This window comes from Trichoplusia ni, chromosome 11 (genome assembly GCF_003590095.1).
Source record: "Trichoplusia ni isolate ovarian cell line Hi5 chromosome 11, tn1, whole genome shotgun sequence".
In the NCBI taxonomy this organism is placed as follows: Eukaryota; Metazoa; Arthropoda; class Insecta; order Lepidoptera; family Noctuidae; genus Trichoplusia; species Trichoplusia ni.
The window spans coordinates 6835243-6856967 of NC_039488.1; the positions used below are offsets into that span (position 1 = coordinate 6835243).

General features: G+C 37.3%; 1 protein-coding gene across 2 annotated transcripts in view; it reads right to left on the minus strand.

Moving 5' to 3' along the window:
* Positions 1-1545: 1545 nt before the first annotated feature.
* Positions 1546-21725, minus strand: part of LOC113498737 (P protein-like) — a 38283-nt gene continuing 18103 nt past the window's right edge. The window contains exons 2-19 of one of the 2 annotated variants that reach the window (XM_026878873.1): positions 17223-17326; positions 15319-15433; positions 14337-14397; positions 13456-13591; positions 12070-12218; positions 10286-10487; positions 9233-9381; positions 8526-8729; positions 7785-7900; positions 7310-7448; positions 6421-6556; positions 5925-6022; positions 5525-5626; positions 4582-4675; positions 3895-4037; positions 3326-3436; positions 2480-2630; positions 1546-1882 (exon numbers count right to left, since the gene is read on the minus strand). In XM_026878873.1, coding sequence (XP_026734674.1) covers positions 1704-1882; positions 2480-2630; positions 3326-3436; positions 3895-4037; positions 4582-4675; positions 5525-5626; positions 5925-6022; positions 6421-6556; positions 7310-7448; positions 7785-7900; positions 8526-8729; positions 9233-9381; positions 10286-10487; positions 12070-12218; positions 13456-13591; positions 14337-14397; positions 15319-15433; positions 17223-17326 — 2389 coding nt within the window. In that variant the 3' untranslated portion in view covers positions 1546-1703. Of the gene's footprint in view, positions 1883-2479; positions 2631-3325; positions 3437-3894; positions 4038-4581; positions 4676-5524; positions 5627-5924; positions 6023-6420; positions 6557-7309; positions 7449-7784; positions 7901-8525; positions 8730-9232; positions 9382-10285; positions 10488-12069; positions 12219-13455; positions 13592-14336; positions 14398-15318; positions 15434-17222; positions 17507-21725 lie in introns of both variants that reach the window. The other variant, XM_026878874.1, reaches the window with a different exon arrangement.

A 21725-nucleotide genomic window follows, 5' to 3' on the forward strand; every position in this document is an offset into this window, starting at 1 on the left:
ATAAAAAAAAATTAATAGTATTCCAGTATTCGAGAAATGAAATTGGTTTGCTTCCGCACAATGAAATTCGTCGAACGTTTTTCACATCGATTCAAATCACAGGGGCGAAGGGCCTCATCAAGAGCCAAGATCGAATCCCGATAGATATATATTAAAGTAATTGTCACTTGCTGAAAACCATGTCGGAAAACATCTTAAGGAACGGGCACTAAGAAATTTTCAAGTGTGTTGAGAAAAACAAAATGAAATTTCTACTTACCCGCACATAGCACTGATCCCAGATTTAGTATCATAAGATTTCAATTTCTACTGATTGTTTTAATTACGATTGACTTTTCAAATCTCTTGGAATTTCAACTTACATGCGTTAAATAATTGAAAAAAGTATTTTCACAATAGCACACGACATTCTTGGTCTATAGAATATTTTTTTTGTAAGCACTAACGCTGTCAAATTACTGAATAAATATTTGACTAAATCAAAAAATATTTAGTTCTTCAGTCAGATTTACAAAAAAGAAATTGTTTTGTCACGTCGTTAAAGAGTAAGGAATATTAAAAGCACTGGCGATCATGAAATGTATCGTAGTGGGAGCTAGTAGCATCCCTCGCTAGTAAAGTGTAGGTACTGGTAAGTGACGTCACATGATATTTTAAATCACTGCATCCCCTTGTTAACGAGATAGAAGAATCTGAATAAAGGAGGAAATTATGTTCCTTGTTTTTTTTCAATTCAATTCCATTCTTTATTGCATTCCACAATGTAGGCTTAGGTGGTAAACATTTTTTGATAGGTAACAATCGTGGACCCTGTCGGGCACAGCAAAGATAAAAATTATAAATGTGAGTGGAGAGGACTTATCATTTAAAAACATAATTTTCTAGATTTTTTTGGAAATGTGTCTGTCAGAAACTTTGTTTTTGACACCTGCCTTATTGTATCCACACATACTTTAATATATTCCTTGACTGAACAAATAGCCAAATGGTTACCACGCAAAACAACGCGGGTTTGATCCCCGCGTAGAATAAGCGTATGTATGATAGACGAATTTGAGTCGAGGTGTCTTGGTGCATGTGAACTGTATGTTTGTGAAAAAAAAACCCAGTGACAAGTGTTTCTCGAGTATTAACAAGACTAACAAACAGCAATTTATTTTATATATTTGGCATATTAAGGGTTCACAACAGTGAAATTTTAACAGCTATGAAGTCCAATTTTTATCTATTTATCACATTCTTAAATAAAACGACTCAAAAACATAATTAAATAATATTTATTGCATCCATTTACAATAATACGTATTTTTGATCACATTTCATTTATTTATATTACTTCATTTATTCCATATACTTATAACCAAAAAGGACGGGCCTTTATATTGTTTAAGACATTTTGTTTTCAGAAAACTTTATATATTTTCAAAATTAGCATGTAGTTTTGATTTTTAATATTCTCAAAAAAATATCTTTGAAGTGTAGATCAGAAAATTACATTAAGATGAAATCTCAAATCTGTTTAAAACAATAAAAACTGTATTTTTTTATCTATAAATGTGAATTTGAAAATATATTGCTATTGTCACTTGAAATATAAATTTGGCACCCTCATTTTGGCTTCATCTAAATTTTCACATCTTTGCTAAATTACAAACAATTTGTGACTCATATAACCTCAAAATCGACTTTTAATTTCCCCATTTTCAGTGTAATTCCAAAAAACAGTGGCAGAACAGCAAGTATAGGGAGGCGACTATTAAATTTCCAATCATGATTGGGAAGCCGACTTTCAAAAACTCTAGGAAGGTAAATCTGTAGCCGTGTTGTTCAGCGACTCCCGCGCATACTACGTTGGCACTTGCCCCGATCAATGTCCCGTTACCTGTAAAAGCAATATACGTTATTATAAATGTCAATAAAACTAAGAGTTGTTTGTTATTACCCCCAGGACATGACTGAATGCTATGAATATTTTCAGATATATGTTATAAACAGTTTTGAGATTCTGACAAAGAGCCTCTACTTTAGTATACTATGAAACATGAGTAGTACTAGCATTAATTATTTTTTTAAAGGTTAAAATAACGTTAATAACGTAAATGAGGCTAATAAGAAACAGTTGTTCCTGCTTACCCCCGAGAAATATACATTTATTTATAGCGTTTTCTGTTTTTAGTTACTCGAGTATTAATAAGCGAGAATATTGCGAGGCAATAGTTACCATCCACTTAACACGAATTAAGTATGCAAATGGTTGGTTTAATCCAAATCTATGCATAGCATAAGACAGTTGTTCTCTCTTACCCCTAGACTCAATCAGTCAAGTGTAGCTTAACCTGTGATCGATCAACTTATGCAGTTGTAGCTTTACCACTCAAATCCGACATTACCACCATATGATTACCAATACGGGGGTAACATCAAAGCCAGTTGTTGCCCCTACCCCTCCCAGGGTGATACGAGCAGGCAGGACCCTTACCCCCGAGACAGGCCCCGAAGCTGAGCGCCCAGGCGAGCGGCGCCAGCGGCAGCAGCAGCGCGCCGCCGCCGCCGCCCAGCGCGGCCGCCACGCGCACCATCATGCTCGACAGCGGGATGTTGTCCACGAAGGCCGACGCGATGCCCGACACCTGGCGACAGGCGGACCGTGAGCATAGGCTCTATGTATAGTGATTATGGTTAGTTTAGTTTTAGGTTAAGGAAAATAGTCTAATGAGAGTTTGACTTGGGATGCTGACAAATAGGATAAAGAAAAATAACTATGTTACCAATACATTTCATCCGTAACACATGCATGTGTAAGATAGGTTATCTTACACATGTATCCTATTTATAGCTGAAAATCAGCCCTGGGACTTTTTCTCTCATAAGGTCACTGCATCATGCTGAGCGAGGGCCGTATTGCGAGGTTGTGACGCATACTACCCCCTCATGTTTGATTATTTGTTTTATTGTAAAAAAAAATTATTAAACGCATTTTCTTTCTTTCATTTATGAGCTTTCCAATCGTTGCTAATCCTCAATTTATTTTCGTACTTTTACTTTTCATAACGATAACCGAACTTACATCATTTCCTTTTTTGGTTAGCGATAAGTCAGCCGTTGTATCCTTAGAATTAAAAGTATTGCTGACGAACATACAACGGTGCTTCAGTAAAAGGGTTTCATTTTTACGACCCCTCGTTCAGCAGTCAGAGCCACTAACCACTCGACCAACAGGCCAGTCAATTTGAGTAACAATGTGATCTTGCATTCGGTCTAGTCATTTTATGTATGGACTTTTTTTATCATATAATACAAATTAATACTACAATTTTGAACTTACCCATAGAATGAGCATGATCGCTACCGCTAGCCGGGATTCTTCCCCAACTTGTAGGATAATATTCTCCGTCATCCTACCGATCCATGTTATTAAACCTAGCTTTGATAAAGCCTGTAAAAGAACAAACATAATGTAGGCACTCAGCATAAAGAGGGAGGTTCGTTATCGGGGATCGAATCTGCGACACGTCGCAACAGGAGATTTAGCGCGATGACTTTTTCCACCCAGCTATTCGTGCAGTCTAAGCTATGTATATATTGGTTATCGTTAAAAAGTTATTTAAGCCATTGATATTGACATAAAAAATACCTTCAACTATGTTAAAAACTTTCCGTGTGTCCATATGGCTCATAAGTCATTTACCCCACTAATGAAGTTCCTACTAAGATACCCCCATTTAAATTCCTCGGAAAATTACCTGCAACAAACCCACCTAAAATTACCCCACAGAATTCCTCATTAAACTACCCACATAACGCTACCTAAAATTACCCCACTTAAAACCCTCAAAAAGTACTTTTCAATCACCCACACGAACAATTACCCCAACAACCAAAAACTGACTCTACCTCCATCAACACAAAAAGAGCAGCAAAGAACAGCAGAGTAGACCACTCCACCCTCGCGAGGATCGGCTCCAGATCATCTCTCTCTGCTAGAAGCAGCAGCAGCAAGGCTCCCAGCAGGGCTGTCCAGCCCAACGAGAGGCGCTCTGGTGAAATAAAGATAAATTTGACATACACATCACCATCATCATCAGAGGCCTTTAAAACGTATGGCAAATGATTGAAACAGCAGCCGTGTTAGTTTTTTTTATTAACATGTTCAGGGAATTCAAATAAATACGCAAATATACCTGCGATATTATTAAGCGATTCGGGGTTCACTTTTAAATGCATCCTTTAAATGATTTGACTCACTGTACACAATTGAATCAGCAGTTTCTGAATAACCGTGAAATGATCCGAAAATCTAAAGATCATGTCGCCGAAGATAGATCTCGATGGCGTCCAACAGTGGACGAATATGGACTGGTGACGATGAATGAAGATGATTGTGCTAATTATTTCGGAGAATTATTTGCAAAATGGGACGGCCTTTGCCCAGCTGTGGGATCAAAAATAGGCTACATAAAAACAGATTTCACATTTCAAAAAAGTCTGTTTCATTTATTTTTCGTGTGAGATTGTATTGTTTATCCTATGGATAATGTTTTCGTCACTATGGTCGTAATATAAAAGTCATGATAAACTTACGCAGTTCTGGTATCGCGTGCAAGAAGAAAACTATGACCACAAAGGAAACGCAGATTGCCGACTTTATTAACAACGCCTTGTCCCTGATGCGGTACTGGAAATATATACAAACAAATTAGATCTTAGCATAACAAAATATTGGACTAAATCTAGTAATATAAACCTGTTTAGTCCGTTAGAAAGTAATCTAAAAACGATTGAATAAGTGTTTTTTATTTAATCACATCATTAAAAAAATCTCTTAAATATTGTAGAGAGGCTAGTAACATCACTAGCTCGCAAAAAGCGTACTGGTAAGTGACGTCACACGAGATTTTATTTCACTGTATCCTCTTCATTTTTCGTTTACGAGATAAAATACCAATACGTATCCAGTATGTTTTGGCAATCTGTCTAACGGACTTAACAGTTTTTTGACAAATACCCTATTTCAATATCCCGGTGAAGGTATTTTTACCCGACTGCCAGGAGGGTTATGTGTTTAGCGCGTATCTTGTATGTATGTAATATTCTTTATTACCTTGTATCTCTAGAACCGTTGAATGGATTTTCACATTTGAGGTATCGTTAGATTTGTCTTAATAGCCCGAGTGTTCTTAGGTAGGCATGAAATTAAGTGCTTCTATATGATAAATTATTATCTCTTTGCGCATGCCTACGACTGCAATTCTGTTTATACTGTTGCAAAAAATTGAAAGACTACCGTGCTGATATTTCTAAGTGTAAAATACGCAGGTACATAGGTTTTGTAGTGTTTCAATTTACGTTTCTAGTTTTAAGTACCTACCTAATCATTGCTTTTTTAAATACCTTATCATTGAATTTTTATCTTGTATCAGTCTTTTCAGTTGATTTTTAATTGTAGTTGTCCATGCAGGGGGGGTTTTTTGTTTTTAAAATTATTATTTTATTCTTATTATATTTGTTATCATCCTCTACCTACCTTTTGTTTCATCTGTGCTAATGTTGAACAGAACATAGGATCGTTTCTTGATGCCCCGCCGCCCGCCTCGCGCCTTGAAAGCGCCACGTTTAATTTTTCAACCTATAAAATTATAATTATTATATTAAATATCGAGGACGACCAAGGAAACGATGGACGGATTATGTAAAAGATGATATATCAGCAAAGAACGTTTCTTGTGAGATGACGTCAGATAGAAAGGTATGGAAGAAGACATGTTGTGCCGACCGCAAATAATAATTGGGATAAGGCAGGGGAATGATGATGATCGTGTCCCTTGCTCCAAGGTTTGAAATGGCGAATGGAAAAGTGATCTATACTATCATTTTGCCCCAAAAAATGAACGAAACTTATTGGTTACCTGTGTTTCAATTGTTACCTTTTTCTCCAGCGCCCTCCTCACGATATCCTCGTCCCTGGAGTATGATGACAGGGAGGCAGCAGCCCGCCTCCACACCGCTATCTCTTGACGTAGTTCTATAATTAGAGAGAGAAGAGAGAATATTGTTAGAGCATCGCTAATTGGGACCTAATTAGATTTAACCTTAATTCGATAAGAAAAACGTTTTTAGAAAAGTAAAATAGACCTTCAAGTTTTTATGGTCTACTGAAAATAGTAATTGAATTTCTAAATTTACTTTGAAGAAAGTTACTTTTTTTAGCGCCCAAAGCAAAAAGGCGGGTTCTCGGGAAGCGCCTAAAAACTCAATTATGAGGCACTTCCCGATAAGCTATCAAGCTGAAATTTTCAGGGTAGCTTCAAGTCCGACGACAATGCAATTTACAACATATAAAATATAAAAACGGCTCGACTGATTTTGATAAAATTTTAATGAACGTGGGATTTTAGATTTTAAAATCTATTAATTTTGTACCTAATATATCTCTAGGCACGGTGTGTCTCAGTTTGTTGATGTCTCTGAAGATGTAGCGCAGTTGGAAGTAAGTCTGCACTCCCACCATGAGGATGCCGACCCCCATATGCATGGTGAAGTTCGTGAAGTTTATATTCTGAAACAATTGTGCATTATAACTGAGCGCGGCAGAAAGGGGGGGTTTTGGTGTAGGTAGATATATAGACAAAAGAAACCCGTAATCCTTCATAGACGAGAGTCGTATTTTTATTGTGTCACTATATGTCATTATTCCACTAGAGAATAACATAACACACATGTAATCTACACACAATAATACATAGTTCTTTAGTGGAAAATATATAAAATAAAAAATTCGTATCCATTATACACCATGATTTTTTAGTCGTCTTACAAAAGCAGTCCAGTTCATGTATCCAATGACTATTACGATACTAACTAATGACGATGACTAATGAGATACCTTCATGATAAAAAAATAGGTATTTATGAGATTTGAATAAATTTAAAATGCAATTTTTATTCAATATTATGATGCAATTCGTAGTTTTTTAGACACACATCTGTTGCGAGTGCGGTCCGAGCCTTGTAACAATGGTGAGGGGTGCGGGCGGCGGCGTTTTTATCATTTTTAAGAGTATGTTTCAGATTTCTCTTGTTTAATTTTTCTTCTTACTTATTATCTTGTTGATGATAAAAAAATAATAATCGCGCCTAGGGGTATTTTAATCGGATACATGAACTGGGCTCCTTTTGTAAGGCGACTAAAAAATCACCGTGTATTTTTGAAATCTGACAGACTAAGCAGATTTTTTCATGAAACACATCCGTATTACATCTTGATATTGCAAAAGCGCTTCATATCTTCACGCCTTATCTAACTAGTTACCTCTTTCACAATAGCCGGGTGTGTAGCTATGATGACATTAGGCGGGTCTCCCACAGGTGTGGCCGCTCCCCCCACGTTGCTGAAGATCACCATGGACATGAGGACTGGCACCGGGTTCAACTGGGTCACCTCGCATAGCCTGGAGATATTAGATTAACACATAGTATAGCTAGGAAGGCCATGCTACGAAAAATTTGCTACGATTGTGAAAATTGCTACAAATGTCCAATTTACTACAAATGATAAGGTTAGTTAGAATGTAAAGTTAGTTTTGCAGCGAATGTAAATTTTGAATCATTCTACAATCGACTTGACTGTGAATAGTTGCGCTTTAAATTTTAAATATGCTACGAATGTCCAATTCACTACAAATTAACAGTTTTATGTTTACTACGAATGTCAAATTAACAAAATTGAGTCAAATTTGTTAAGAAATTCAAATAACGAAAGTATCCAAAAAGTAACTGAATCTTACCTAATGGTGACAGGTGTCATGAGAAGTACTGTCGTGACGTTATCCAAGAAAGTGGAGAAGAATGCGGTGAAGAAACAGAGGCAATTGATGAGAGGCCACGTTCTGCCGCCTGTAACCTGAAAAGAAAGCGGTTGTCTGTAAAGTCGGTTTTCTGTCTTTAGTCGAACATGACAACGTCATCAGAAAACACTGATGGAATGGTTGCATTTTTGCACTGGAAAAAAATTGTCAATGAAACGCCTCAGAGCGAGGTAACGCCGAATGTTTCGTGCCACGGCCGGCTCCATCGAATTATAATACGTTGTCACGTCAAAAAAGGTTTAATAGGAAGAATAAGACTAGTCACAATGTAATGAACAAATTCAAATTCTTGGTCAGTGATGTCAGTGTCAGAGTCCTATTGATTAAACCCCACCCATGTTCCTTCTTTTGCTCTTCATGTACCGGGGCTACGGTAACACTTTAGGACAATCCGTGTGCCCCGGCAGGATGATTCCCCCGCATAACAAAAAAAAGATTAAACAGTGACGACAGCAAAATCTTTCTTTCTTAATAAACGACTTCCGCAGTTAGCAATTTAATCCTTGTGTCGCGGGAGGTTTACAAACATACACAAATCACATGCACAAAGACACCCAGACTCAGAACAAGCATTTATGGATCACGCAAACTTGTAATACACGGGCAGTGGGTTTGTCGTGGTGACCACCACTTGGCTATACGTGCAGTCAATCAATTTACCTCAAAAGCCAAAACAGCTAGATAGTCAAAGAGCCCAGTTTCAGCCAGAATGGCGACCAGCAGCATCATGCTGAAGAGCAGCAGCAGGGTCTCCACGTCCAGCCAGGAGACCAGCTCCGGGAGCGTGGGGCGGGCGCCGCCCAGCGCCAGGACTGCCACCGCCAGGGACGACGCCAGGAGAGCGGCCAGAGTTCGGTTTACTATCTGGAGAAGTTGGAGTAAAATGGTTGGTTGGTTGGAGGTTAGATAGGTAATACATGCTGGGAGAATTTGGTTTTTGGATAAAAAAGACAATTCAACAGTTTTGGTTTGGTTTAAGCAAGACAAAATTGGATTGGATTCTAATAAAATCTAAGTGTTCGAGACATGGTCATCACTGTTTCAAAGGGACTTTTGCGTTTCTAAGATGGAAATGAAACAAAAGGGAAAAAACAGCAATTAATAACGGCGTCTACACAATTTTGTATCTTAGTTTTTTTGTGTTTTGACGTAAATGTTTTAAGTCTCAAGCAAAATATTATCAAAATCATATCAACCACGTCAAAATCTATATCGTAACGAGTTACCAAATAGGTTTTTAGATAGAGCTTCAAAATCTCAAGCAAAAATCTCTCTAACCTAACAAATAAAGACCTACATTTAATTCCCTTGGATTATTTCTTAAACTTACCAAAAGCCACATCTATTCTATTTCTTAAATGACTTACCTCGAATATAATCAGCACGTACAACGTGATGAGCAGTATTGTGGCGTATATGATGCCTTCCTCCTCATCAATGGGGTTCATCTGATAGCTGACAGTAAGGGGCACAGTACTGCTCCCTGAGGTACTCATGCGGAGAGTCACTTTTGTACCTAGTAAAAACGAAACATTAAAAATTTAAAAGCCCCCAACGGTAATTACTTTCTCCCAAAACAACTTGTAAATGGCTTGATCGATTTTGATCAAATATGTCTAAGAATACATGCTCGTAATACACCTTATGTGCATGTATTCTTAAATTCAAAATAAACTAAATAGGAATCGTTCAATTCGTTCGGGAGCTGTGATGCCACAGATAGACAGACGCGTCAAACTTATTTTGAGTCTGGGATTAAAAACAGAGTAAAATTTTATCAATCAAGTATCTATTTAAACATACAAAGTGAAAGAAAGCTAGAAAAAAATTTCAGGAAAATAACACCTTTCAGATTTAAGTATCAGACTTAGTACAATTTGTGTAAACGATTGTCAAGCTGTGAACTGTTGTGTTCTATAGTTTTAGTTTTAAACATTTTTAAGAGAAATAAAGCATTCATTCACTCGACAGCCACCAGAGCGGCAAAAACGCTAGTAGAAATGAAACTTATCTAAATAAAGTTGACTAAAATCATCATCAGCCTAGCCTTTTCCCAACTTAGTTGGGGTCGGCTACCAGTCTAACCGGATTCAGCTAAGTACCAGTGTTTTACAAGGAGCGACTGCCTATCTGACCTCCTCAACCCAGTTACCTGGGCAACACGATACCCCTGGGTTAGACTGGTTGTCAGACTTTTCAAGCTTCTGACTACCTGTAACCACTGTCAAAGATGTAGGAATAACAGCCGGGACCCACAATTTAACGTGCCTTCCGAAACACGGAGGAACTCGTTATGACAAAGATGGTCACCCATCTACGGACCACCCGCGTTAAGCATAGCTTAACCTGTGATCGTTTCACTTATGCGGTTATAGCTTAACCACGAGCTCCTCCGTGTTGTTAGTTGACTAAAATCTTACCATTAATCCCAATGTCATCCCATTTAGTAATTTCATCGTTTGAAGTGAAGTCTAGTGTGTTGGTGAAGTTCCTGTCCGGGTTTCCATTGCTGAACAGAATTGGAGAATTATCTTTGAGGTCCAATATCTTGCTTTCCATGGAACTCGGGGAAAAGTCTAACACATCCTCTGGTTGTAGGACTATTTGCCATTTCGATGAATTCTAGAAATAAAAATTGGATTTTTTTAATTGGTTTGGGTGGTGAATGTGTAAAAAATGTTTGAGTCAAAGGATGTCAAACATTATGCAAATTAAATTATTTGATTTGAACATCTTTGTTTTAAATGTTTGGCAGTGCCTTAGTGTGTTTGATTTTGAAATCATTTTACTATAGGTTATTACCTATAGCATCCTATAAAGAATAAATGTTATTTTGTTATGTCCGACAGGACTCAGAATGCTCTTAATCTAATACATATCCTTATGTAACCGCCACCAAAGTTTACGTTGTGGAATCACATTAACGTATTAGGTACTGAATAATTATTCAATTCCTTGGGCGTTTTTTTTTCCATGTAATATAAAAACAATGTGTAGTTGTAGTTAAAAAAAAAGTGAATTCCGCATTAACGAATCCTTGGGTCGCGGGGGGATTGACAAAAAAGTCACATGCACTAAGACACCCAGACTTTGAACGATAATTGGTGTATTACACATATGCTTGTCCTAAGCGTCGCGCGCCTTTGGCGTGGTGACCTACCACTGCCTATCCTGGCAATTAATTAAATCCTCTCAAAGATAAGGTGGCTGTCTACCAGTTAAATAATTTTCATAATAGGTGCAGTATATTCTAGAATGATGATCTGGAATTACACGATATGGCGTCTCAAACTTTACCTTTTAATAATAGATATTATTGTAGATTATGTCACAATTATTAATAATAACGTGTATTCTAGTTAAGTAGGTAGTTTAGCTAACGGTTAAGTATATTTAACAATTATCGCCATGTTATAAATTTAATTATTTTACGTCAATTAATATATTATGTAAACCTGACTGGCTATTAGGTAACTACGAAGAAAAATATAGTTATAACGTGGATTCAGCGGTGTAAGGGGAAAAAATTGTTTTATTCAGTAAAACTGACACTCCCTTTCGCTCATCTCAAAGCGTGTCAGATGAGAAGAAGTCATTTGATGAAACCGCTCACTTAAGAGTCGCTAGTTCTGTCAACAGGACTAATGTAACACCAATTTTGAAAATTCTTTTTGCTTTCTTCTGTACGAATAGCCGAATGATAAAGGCCACGAGTCCAAAACCGCTGTATGCAGTATCTTGGGTTCGATCTCCGTTTTGGACAAGTATTTGTGTGATCTATGGACGCTTGCTCTGAGTCTGCGTGGCTTTGTGCATGTGACTTGAATGTTTGTATCAATCAATCTATCGAGATCCACTGCTGGGACATATGCTTCAACCAAGTTGCGCCTTCCGCATTCAGTACGAGCCACCCTTTGTAGGTCATCGGTCCATCGGGGGCCTTTACACTGCGTTTGAAGATTCGTTGTCTTCAATCTAGGACTAGTCTGCTAATCTAGGCTTTCGACAGACATGGCCAGCCTACTTCTATTTCAGTTTGCTAACTCTCTAATGTTTGTATCATCATCATCATCAGCCCATATTCGACCACTGCTGGACATAGGTTTCCCCAATCGCACGTCATCGAGATCTATCTTCGGCTGCTCGCATCCAGCTTGCATATAAGGGTCAAATTCCTTTCTCTGGGAGTAGTTTTTATACTTACTTGTTGGAAGTCCACCAGGCTATCTCCTACTGATCGGTGTAGCCATACGTTGAGGATATTATCACTGTTGTTGGAGACCAGGGGCGCGAAGGGTCCTGTCAATGTGATCAGCACCTTAACACGGTCGTTGGTTGATGGCAGCTCGTATTCTGAAAGTATGGGAAGAAAAATAGAAATAAAGAAAAGTGCATCAAAGTTTTGTCTTAGTCCAATAGTTGCATGTGTTGATAAATCTATACTAATATATAAAGCTGAAGAGTTTGTTTGTTTGTTTGAACACGCTAATCTCAGGAACTACTGGTCCAAATTGTTTTTGTGTTGAATAGACCATTCATCGAGGAAGGCTTTAGGCTATAAACCATCACGCTGCGACTAATAGGAGCGAAGATATAATGGAAAATGTGAAAAAAAACAGGGCAGGTATAAATCATAACTTATATCTTCTACCCACGGGGACGAAGTCGCGGGCAACAGCTAGTTGCTAATAAGGTTAAGATTTTGTAGACACATGCTGAAAGATTTTCCTTTTTTTGGATTTGGTATGCAAAGGGTTAAACGGAACACTATTACGAAGGCTCGGTTGTCTGTCATTAGGCTGCATCTCATTAACTGTGATAGCTAAACAGTTTTGTACCAGTTATAAAAATAAAAAAATACGCAGGGCTTGACAAACATTCAAGTGACATGCACAAAGACAACCAGACTTTTATCCTACACGAAAATCGAAGCTGTTGTTTCTTAGATTATCTATATAAAGATAAAGATATCTTATTTTGGAAAAACACGGTACCAGCATAGGTCTTAGAATAAGTTTCAACAAATCTTGATAATGGTGGAAATTTAGACTAATTTTAATCATTTTTCTTTGCCCATTCTTCTCAATTGTAACATCATTCTTTAATAATATTAAAAAGGCAAATGTTTGTATGTATGTATGGACGTTTTTTCCTCTTTCACGTAAGAACCACTGAACGGATTTAGACGAAACTTGGTACACAGATAATTTATAACCAGGATTAGCACATAGGATAGTTTTAACCCAGATTTTTTGTTCTCGTGGGATCATTTTCGATTTGTAGCTGGTGTAACAATATTGCCCTTCTTTCTTTTGTTTTAACATTCTCCCTTTTCTAATTAAAAAAAACGTCTCCCGCAATATGGAATTTAATCTTTGTGTCACGAAGGGTTTACAAACATACAAATCACATGAATGTCACAATGCACAATGACACTTAGACTCAGAACAAGTATTCGTGGATCACACAAATGCTTGTCCTACGCGGTGATCGAAACCGCGATACGACATGCACAGTGGGTTTGGCGTGGTGACCTCAACCACTCGGCTATCCGTGCAGTCAAGTTCTTCAGTTTTAGCATTAAACTTACCTTTTATATTACCGGCTTGCACTGCTGTATGTAGTACAACTTCTGATCTTTCCATGTTCAGCAGTAAGGACACTGTCAACAGTACCCAACAGGAGACCAGACCAAACAGTTTGATAGATCTTAGGACATTGTCTATCTGTAAAGTAAAAAAAATATTTAAAAAAGATAGTTATCTTATGTAAAATGCGAGACAGACCCAGACGGAGATGGCGGGATGACCTGGATTCGGATTACCCAACTGGTCACTCGCAGCTCTCTCGGTCTCGCGCAGCAGTGGAAGAAGAGTGGGGAGGCCCTTTCCCAGCAGTGGGACATTCCAGGCTAGTAATATATGTATCTCTTATATAAGTATGTTTATCAGTTGTCTAGTACGCATAGGACCAGTTTTGCTTAGTTTGAGACTAGATGGTGTTTTGATAAAGGTTTGGAAAGCTGTGGAATGAAGCCTATTTATTAATCCTTCTTCGGCTTCCTCCATGCAAAATTTAATCGAAATTGGTTCAGTCGTGTACCTAAGTGACAACATACATCGTACAAAAACCCTCACATACTTTTGTACCATCATCACTAAATTGGGGTCGGCTTCCTGTCTAACCAGGGCCTACAAGTTAACGAGCCTTCCGAAACACGAAGGAACTTAATGGCATAGATGGGCACCCACCTACGGAATGACCGTATCAAGTGTAGCCTAACCTGTGATCAATGAATCTGCAGTTGCAGATTAGCCACGAGCTACACCTAATAATGCTTATGATAACTAACCAAAATAAAAATAATTGTAAACCTGAGTTACAGGAAGTGCCCATATGTATGTGCCCATATGTATGCCCATGCTATGTAAGCTATCATACTTGTTAACAAAGTTATGTTTTTGTAGATACCTTTTTCTTTTTCCCCGATTTTAATTTTGTGTCGTCATCGGCATGCATTGGTTCCATGATCCTGCAATTAAACAAATTCTATCAAATAAATCATAAAACATTTTTCACTTAAATTCAGGTTTGTGTATAATTTCACTATCTTCTTATAAATCTTAACGACATTCAAATCACTTGAACAAAGACACCCAGACTTAATTGAACAATAATAATAGAAATAGACACAATAATAATGAACTTAAATAAGCTCTTTAAACTACTGACAAGTTATATCATTGAGTCAAGTGGATGACAAATAACGTAATTTTTTATCACTAACTTTATTTATACTGTTTTAATAGAGATGATGACAATTTTTTTTTTGCAGTGTCCGTCTTGTAGCTTTTTGTATAATAATGGATGCGTATTTTTTAATTTGTCCAGCAAACATAAATTGACCAAATTACAGTGAATGAAACTTACGCGTGACGTCACGATTGAGTATAAATTTTACCATATCGTTACGTCACAAGCCCCCTCTCCTAATCTTTGTCAATTCTAGTTTTTCTGAAAAAGGAAAAAAACCTTGTCTAATTGTTTTCAATTATCTAACTGAGAGACTAATTAGGTGTTTTCTTTTTATACCCAGTCATCATCCCTATTCTATATTATCAACTTATTCTCGTAAGACTAATTTTGTATGCCGCATAGCAGGATCGAACCTAAAATAGTCTTTGATGTAGTGACGACGAATTTGATTTGATTCGAATGCACTATTCGCCCAAAACTATTATATCTCAGAAGAAAAAAATAAGTAGCATAGCATCTGTGTATGGGCGAATAGGATACAGGATTCTCCCGCAGTGAAATTTATCTCGGGCGAAACTGCACCTAAAAATATTCAAAATAGAAAGTAGTTGATTCGCCGTAGTCGAATAGTGGAATCGACTACTAAGCCACTCCGCTGTCCGAGCAGCCAAAGTATTTATTGACATTTATTCTTTACCTGGTAGTAGCATCTCGAAGTGGATCCAGCTCTTCTCTCTTAGCTTCCACATCATGTTTCTTATCGAATATCGTCCTATCCCCCTCATTTGGCACGTCTGGAGCTTCGATATTACCTGAAATTTACATTGTTCTTAGAGTAACTTAAATCTAAGAACATTTCTCGGAAAATTCAATTCAAAGTGCGATAACATGAAACATGCCTCAAACATGCCTCAACCCTCACGTATCTATTAATTATTGTGGTCCGTTTGAACGTCCTTCAAACTAAGCTGTCAAACCAGTTCAAAATGTACCCCATAAAGTTTAAAATTGCACTAGACAAGTTAATGTTGGATAAACCATTAAAAGGCATGATTGGGTAGGGGGTGCAAAATATTTTCGAGCCTAATAATATTTGAGTTTCACATTTGAGTTAGATTGCAACGATGACCTAGAAAGTTGCGGAACATTTGCAGCGGTCGACTAGGGGTGTCCCTTCGCGCCGCGGATATCTCAGGCGATCTGCGACCACCATAGTTCGGGCACTCGGATAACTAACAGGCCAAGATGGAGAAGGACGCGTCGTGGGCTCTTTATGCCCACTCCTCAAGAAGGAGTCCAAAAGAAATAAGGCTTGTCAGAGCAGCACTGAGCATGCGTGAGCGATCCCGCGACTCTGGCTTTAGGCATTGTAGGGGAGCCCACTAGGGCTGATGCTTGCCGGGGCAGCGGGATTGTTTGAAATGGTTGCCATAGCCCCGGTACATGGAGTGCAAAGGAAGGAACATGGGTGGGAGCTTTAACCAGTAGAAATGTGACATTCCTTTTAAACAAAAAACGACTCCCGCAGTAAGTTTAACCCTTGTGTCGCGGGGGTTTTACAAACATGCACAAGACACCTAGATTCAGAACAAGCATTCGTGGATCACACAAATGCTTGTGCTTAGCGGGGATCGAACCCCGCGCACAGTGGGTTTGGCGTGGTGACCTCAACCACTCGGCCATCCGTGCAGTCATTAAACGATGGATGTGACATTTTCCTGAACATTTATGTAACATAGTAACATTGATTCTTAGAACAAGGTCTAAACCAATTCTAATATGTCAATTGTTGTAACAAAATAAATATAATTGACAAGAATTGTCGTGTTTCTCGAATTAGGGGTTTGAAGGTTTGTCATTTCGTCACGAAATCGCATCACGATTTTTTTATTAGTTAGTTTTACCCTTGATTTGAAGACATATGTATAATAGAAGATATTCTATGCAAATCTAATTTTGTAGACAAGATGGTAATAAATGAGAATATTTTGGAGATACACTCATATTAAATGCCGAGTGCCTTTAAATTGAAATTTTCTTTTTTTCTGTAGAGAAGATTCGAGAAAATCATTATATTGTGGCATAAGTGGTTATTATTTTATTCTTACAATTTGTGTACTTAAAAATGACTGTAATCAGTTTCTCGGAACATAGAAGAGTGGAGGGAAGTGTCTTAACATCTCTAAACCACTATCGCCAAACGTACATAATATATGCAGTAAGATTATTGACGTAGAAAAATTTAATCAAAAACTCTACTGTACATTATTCCTATTTTGAATAAAAAATATACAAGTCGAACCGAGAAGGACTCGAAATAATATTTGACATCATTATTGTTTTTTTCATTTTGCCTGATAGGAAATCATCAAATGACTCCTCCCACTTTGGGTTGAGCGGAAGGGAGTGTCAGACTTCTACTGACTAAAACCCACCCATGTTCCTTCCTTTACTCATTATGATCTGGGCCCGCGGTAACCCTTTCGGAAAATCCTTCTTTTTGATCTTTACCTCCTAATAGTGAATCTCACGCGATCTTTGGAACACTTCCACCCACTTGTCTCCATTCCATGACCAAAACAAACAACAAACTCTACTCACCATGTTGCTGTTCATACCGTTGCTTGAAGGCTGCCAAAAGCGGGTCATATTTGATCTCATCTGGGAGGTCCACCCATATCTCCAAGCTTCCGGGGGTCAGGTCACTGGGCACCACAGAGTATACACTGTTCCTATCTTTCTTACTACTGGCACACTTTAATGATCGCAACACACCCGCCATATTGGACGTCAGGACATTTTTAGCGGATTTTTGTTGTATTGTTAAAGATTTGTTTTATTTAGCTAGGGTTTTTGATTGTGGTTAGAAAAAAATGTTGTTTGGTCTGTCAAAATTATGAATGTAAAGTAACATATCTATTATGTATTTCTTTACTTTCTATAGAACTATCTATTCAAAACATGGGAATCGTAAATAGTAAGGATTTCATATCTAGGAGAAAAGTGGATGAAGCAACAAGCAATTCCAGGAGGAGCAATGATTGGCATGTGTATCAGGCTAACTTATTGTCTATGCATATCAGAATTATCAGAAAATTACATATTAAAACAGTTGCTGGAATTTGGACCTGCAACTGTGTGCATAATAATTCAATCTTTGAAACCCTAGTTCACATAAATTCTTAGACCTTTGTTTAGTCCTAGCTACCGCATTAGGTTAAGTAACCTGCAATGGTAGATTAGTGTGAAAATTAAATAAATAAATATTGATATTTTTTGACAAAAATTACTAAAAACTACTGAGCGAAATCAGATGATTTTTGGACCAAACGACAGATATTTCACGATAAATATAAAAAGAATCAACAAAAACGTCTCAGTCAAAAGATACGATATATTTTATTCATAACAAAACAGACGAGTTGATAACCTACTCTTTTTTGAAGTCGGTTAAGAATACATTTCAAGTCTGACTAGCAACAAGTAGTCAACACAAGAAACATTCAACAACTTATTTATTTATTTTGATCGACCAAACTTGTATAAAAAGATTTAATGTTTTTTTGAAAATCTTTCCTTAACTACGAATATCCTTATAACAATATGTGTTTATTATAAACGAATAACAGTACAGACACTTGATAAGTATAAAAACTCAAAGTTATGTTTTAATCAAAATTGGTAACGATATTTTTTAAGTCACAAAAGTTTCACAATGACATCAAGATGACATTTAATCCTAATGCAAATATCTGCCTTCCCGTCAGTATGTTACCAATCACTTTTGCAATTAAGGTTAGGTTTATGAGATACAATGACACAAACACTTATAAAATCACTTTTTATAACAATAACACTGAAAGAAAACGTTCTATAAAACCGAAATATCGCAAAATTAAAACTTTAATTCGCAAAAATCACCCGGATTTAAACAAATGGTGGTTTTATTGTAATATAACTAAATGATGGATGTTGCTAGGTCAACGGCCGGCCTGTACTGGTTACAACTGGCGAGAACTGCTTCAATCCGGTTCGTTCGTTACGTCACAAGTTTCTAGACGCCATCTTGGATTTTATTGTTCGTTTTTTACTTTCAAATTGTTATTGTTTGCGATTTTCATTGGGCGAGTTAATCTTTTGGAAGAATATTTTTTATGATTTTCAATAATATTTCTTTGTTTTTCTTTTTCAGTTTATGGTAAACAATTAATATCCTAGGTTACCTAAATTCAAGAAGATCTAATTTGCGTTAAAGTTTTAGTCAATTGGTACCTATGTACTTATTTTATCTCCAAAACCATTAAACCTATTTTATTACTATCGCAAAAGTTAATATTCAAAACGAAACACCTGTCTGTCTGTCTCTCACCATTATGGAATACAATCTAGAGTATAGGTATCTGTAATGGGATTAAGGTATTTATTAAGTCTAATCTCTGTATAGACCCAAACATTCGTGGGTCAAGGTCAGTACAACTTATTATATTATGTTATAAAGCGCTCTTCGTCTCTCCTTTAAAAAACTAATTTTGCTGTGATCGACAATGTCCATAATTGTTTCTCTTAATTTTACCAACCAGCCTTGTACACATAATATGGCATGCAATAAAGTTATTATTGACTAGCAGTTGCCCGCGACTTCGTCCGCGTGGTTAGAAGATATTATTATTAGTTATGACACCTTGGGTTACATATCGCAATTTTCTTACGGAACACTAATATTTTTGAAATCATAGGCTATGTTCTGCGGGGATAGTATAGCTTCTCAACAGTGAAAGAATTTTTCAATTCGGTCCACTAGTTTCGAAGCCTATTCGTGTCAAACAAACAAACAAGATCGAACGCTTGTTCTACGATGCGATCGAACCCACAACACATCGCGCACAATAGGTATAGCGTGATGACCCACCATTTAACTATCCCCACCTATTCTCTACACAAAATCATCATCGGCCTAGTCTTTTTCCAACTATGTTGGGGTCGGCTACCAGTCTAACCGGTTTCATCTGAGTACCAGTATTTTACAAGGAGCGACTGCCTATCTGACCTCCTCAACCCAGTTACCTGGGCAACACAATACCCCTTGGTTAGACTCGTACCTGACTACCTGTAACGACTGTCAAAGATGTAGGAATAACAGCCGGGACGCACAATTTAACGTGTCTTCAGAAACATGGAGGAACTCGGTATGATAAAGATGGTCACCCATTTACGGACCAACCGCGTCAAGCATAGCTTAACCTGTGATCGATTCACTTATGCGGTTATAGCTTAGCCACGAGCTCCTCCTCTTCACCACACAAAAAGTCACGTTATATTAAGTCGTAAACTTAATGATTGATCGAATGCACAGACATGCAATATCATCCATTGTCTTGGTTACAATGAATCGTATTAAACCAGTTTTACATACCTACAACATGTGTGACGGATGTCGAGTGATCATTTATGAAGTATACTATCACGTGCACGAAGTAACGTCTCAAATGTAAAGAAATTAAGTTGATAATGCATGTATGCAAACATTTAGTCGTCTATTTCAAGAATAATTAGTAGATTTTAAAAATTCCTAAAACTTGCCTTTTTTAATGTCCATTAAAATTTTATCAAAATCGGTACAGCCGTTTATAGCGTTGGGAATTGCATTGTCACCGGCTTTGAAGCTGCTCTGAAAATTTCAGTCTGCTAGCTCATCGGGAAGGGCCTCAAAATTTAGTTACAAAAATCCAACCGAAACGACAAACAAGAAAGTGAGTGTATAAAACGTGGGAAAAATAGTCCATTCCAGTCACCTGTGGCATATTATATCTACGTATAATATCTAAGTTTTCAATCTATACTTATATTATAAAGAGGAAATATTTGATTGTTTGTTTGACACGAATAGGCTTCGAAACTAATGAACCGATTTGAAAAATTCTTTCACTGTTGAGAAGCTACATTATCCCCGCCGAACATAGATTATAATTTATTTAGAAAAATATTAGGGTTCCGTAAAAAAAATGCAATAATGTAACCAAAGGTGTAAATAGAACAAAATGATGTACTACGGTTTGCTTACCACGCGGACGAAGTCGCGGGCAACTGCTAGTGTTACTATAAGCCAAGGCTATTAACTTTTTCATCTGAACTAAAAAATAATGACTAAGTTATAAACTTCTTGGAATTTTCCACATCGTCAGATGCAATAAATATGTTATAAAAACTAATATTATTGATACGTCCTTTATGGAGAAGCTCATGGCTTAACTATAAATGCACATGTTGATCAATTACAGGTTAGTCTACACTTGATACGGTCGGTCTGTGGATGGGTGATCATCTATGTCATAACGAGGTCCTTCGTGTGTCGGAAGGCATGTTAAATGGTGGGTCCTTGTGTTCGTCTATGTTAACAATTAATAATAATCGACGTTTAGCAATGACTTTTAGGGTCATAAATTTGTTAGGAAAAAAAAATTTTGATCTCACCCAATTCGATTTGCTACCCAATCATTTTATTTAGCCTATTTTTACAGAGCCCTAAATCACTGTCGGATTTTATTAAAAACAACATCTTTTGTCATGGTCACCCATCCATTTCCCAACCTACATAAGAGTTGCTTAACCTCTTACATTAACTTTGCTAATTCCTAAAACTTGTCCAACGCTGTTATTAAACAGTTTCCATATAACGTGACCATTATACGTATCCATAGCTTGCTATAAATGAGGAAACGGTTAATTATTGTACTTATAACCTATTTACTTCATCATCGGACTATTTTTGTACTCAATAACGCGAGCGACGAGACTCATTAGTTTGTGAGTCTGTATGTATGATAGTGTTCATCATAGACATTAATAGTCTAGTGGTAAGAACGCAGGACTGACGGTAACAGGTCCAGAGTCCGATCATTAAATTTGCACGAATTTATCGAATGCTGAAAATTTAAAATAAACAACTTTTTGACTTCCTCCGTGGTCGAGTGGCGTACGCACCGGTTTCAAGGTGTCGCTAGCTCTGAGGTCCCGGGTTCGATCCCCGGTCGGGTCAATGTGAAAATTCACATTTGTACATTGTCTCGGGTCTGGGTGTTTGTGGTACCTTCGTTGTATCTGAAT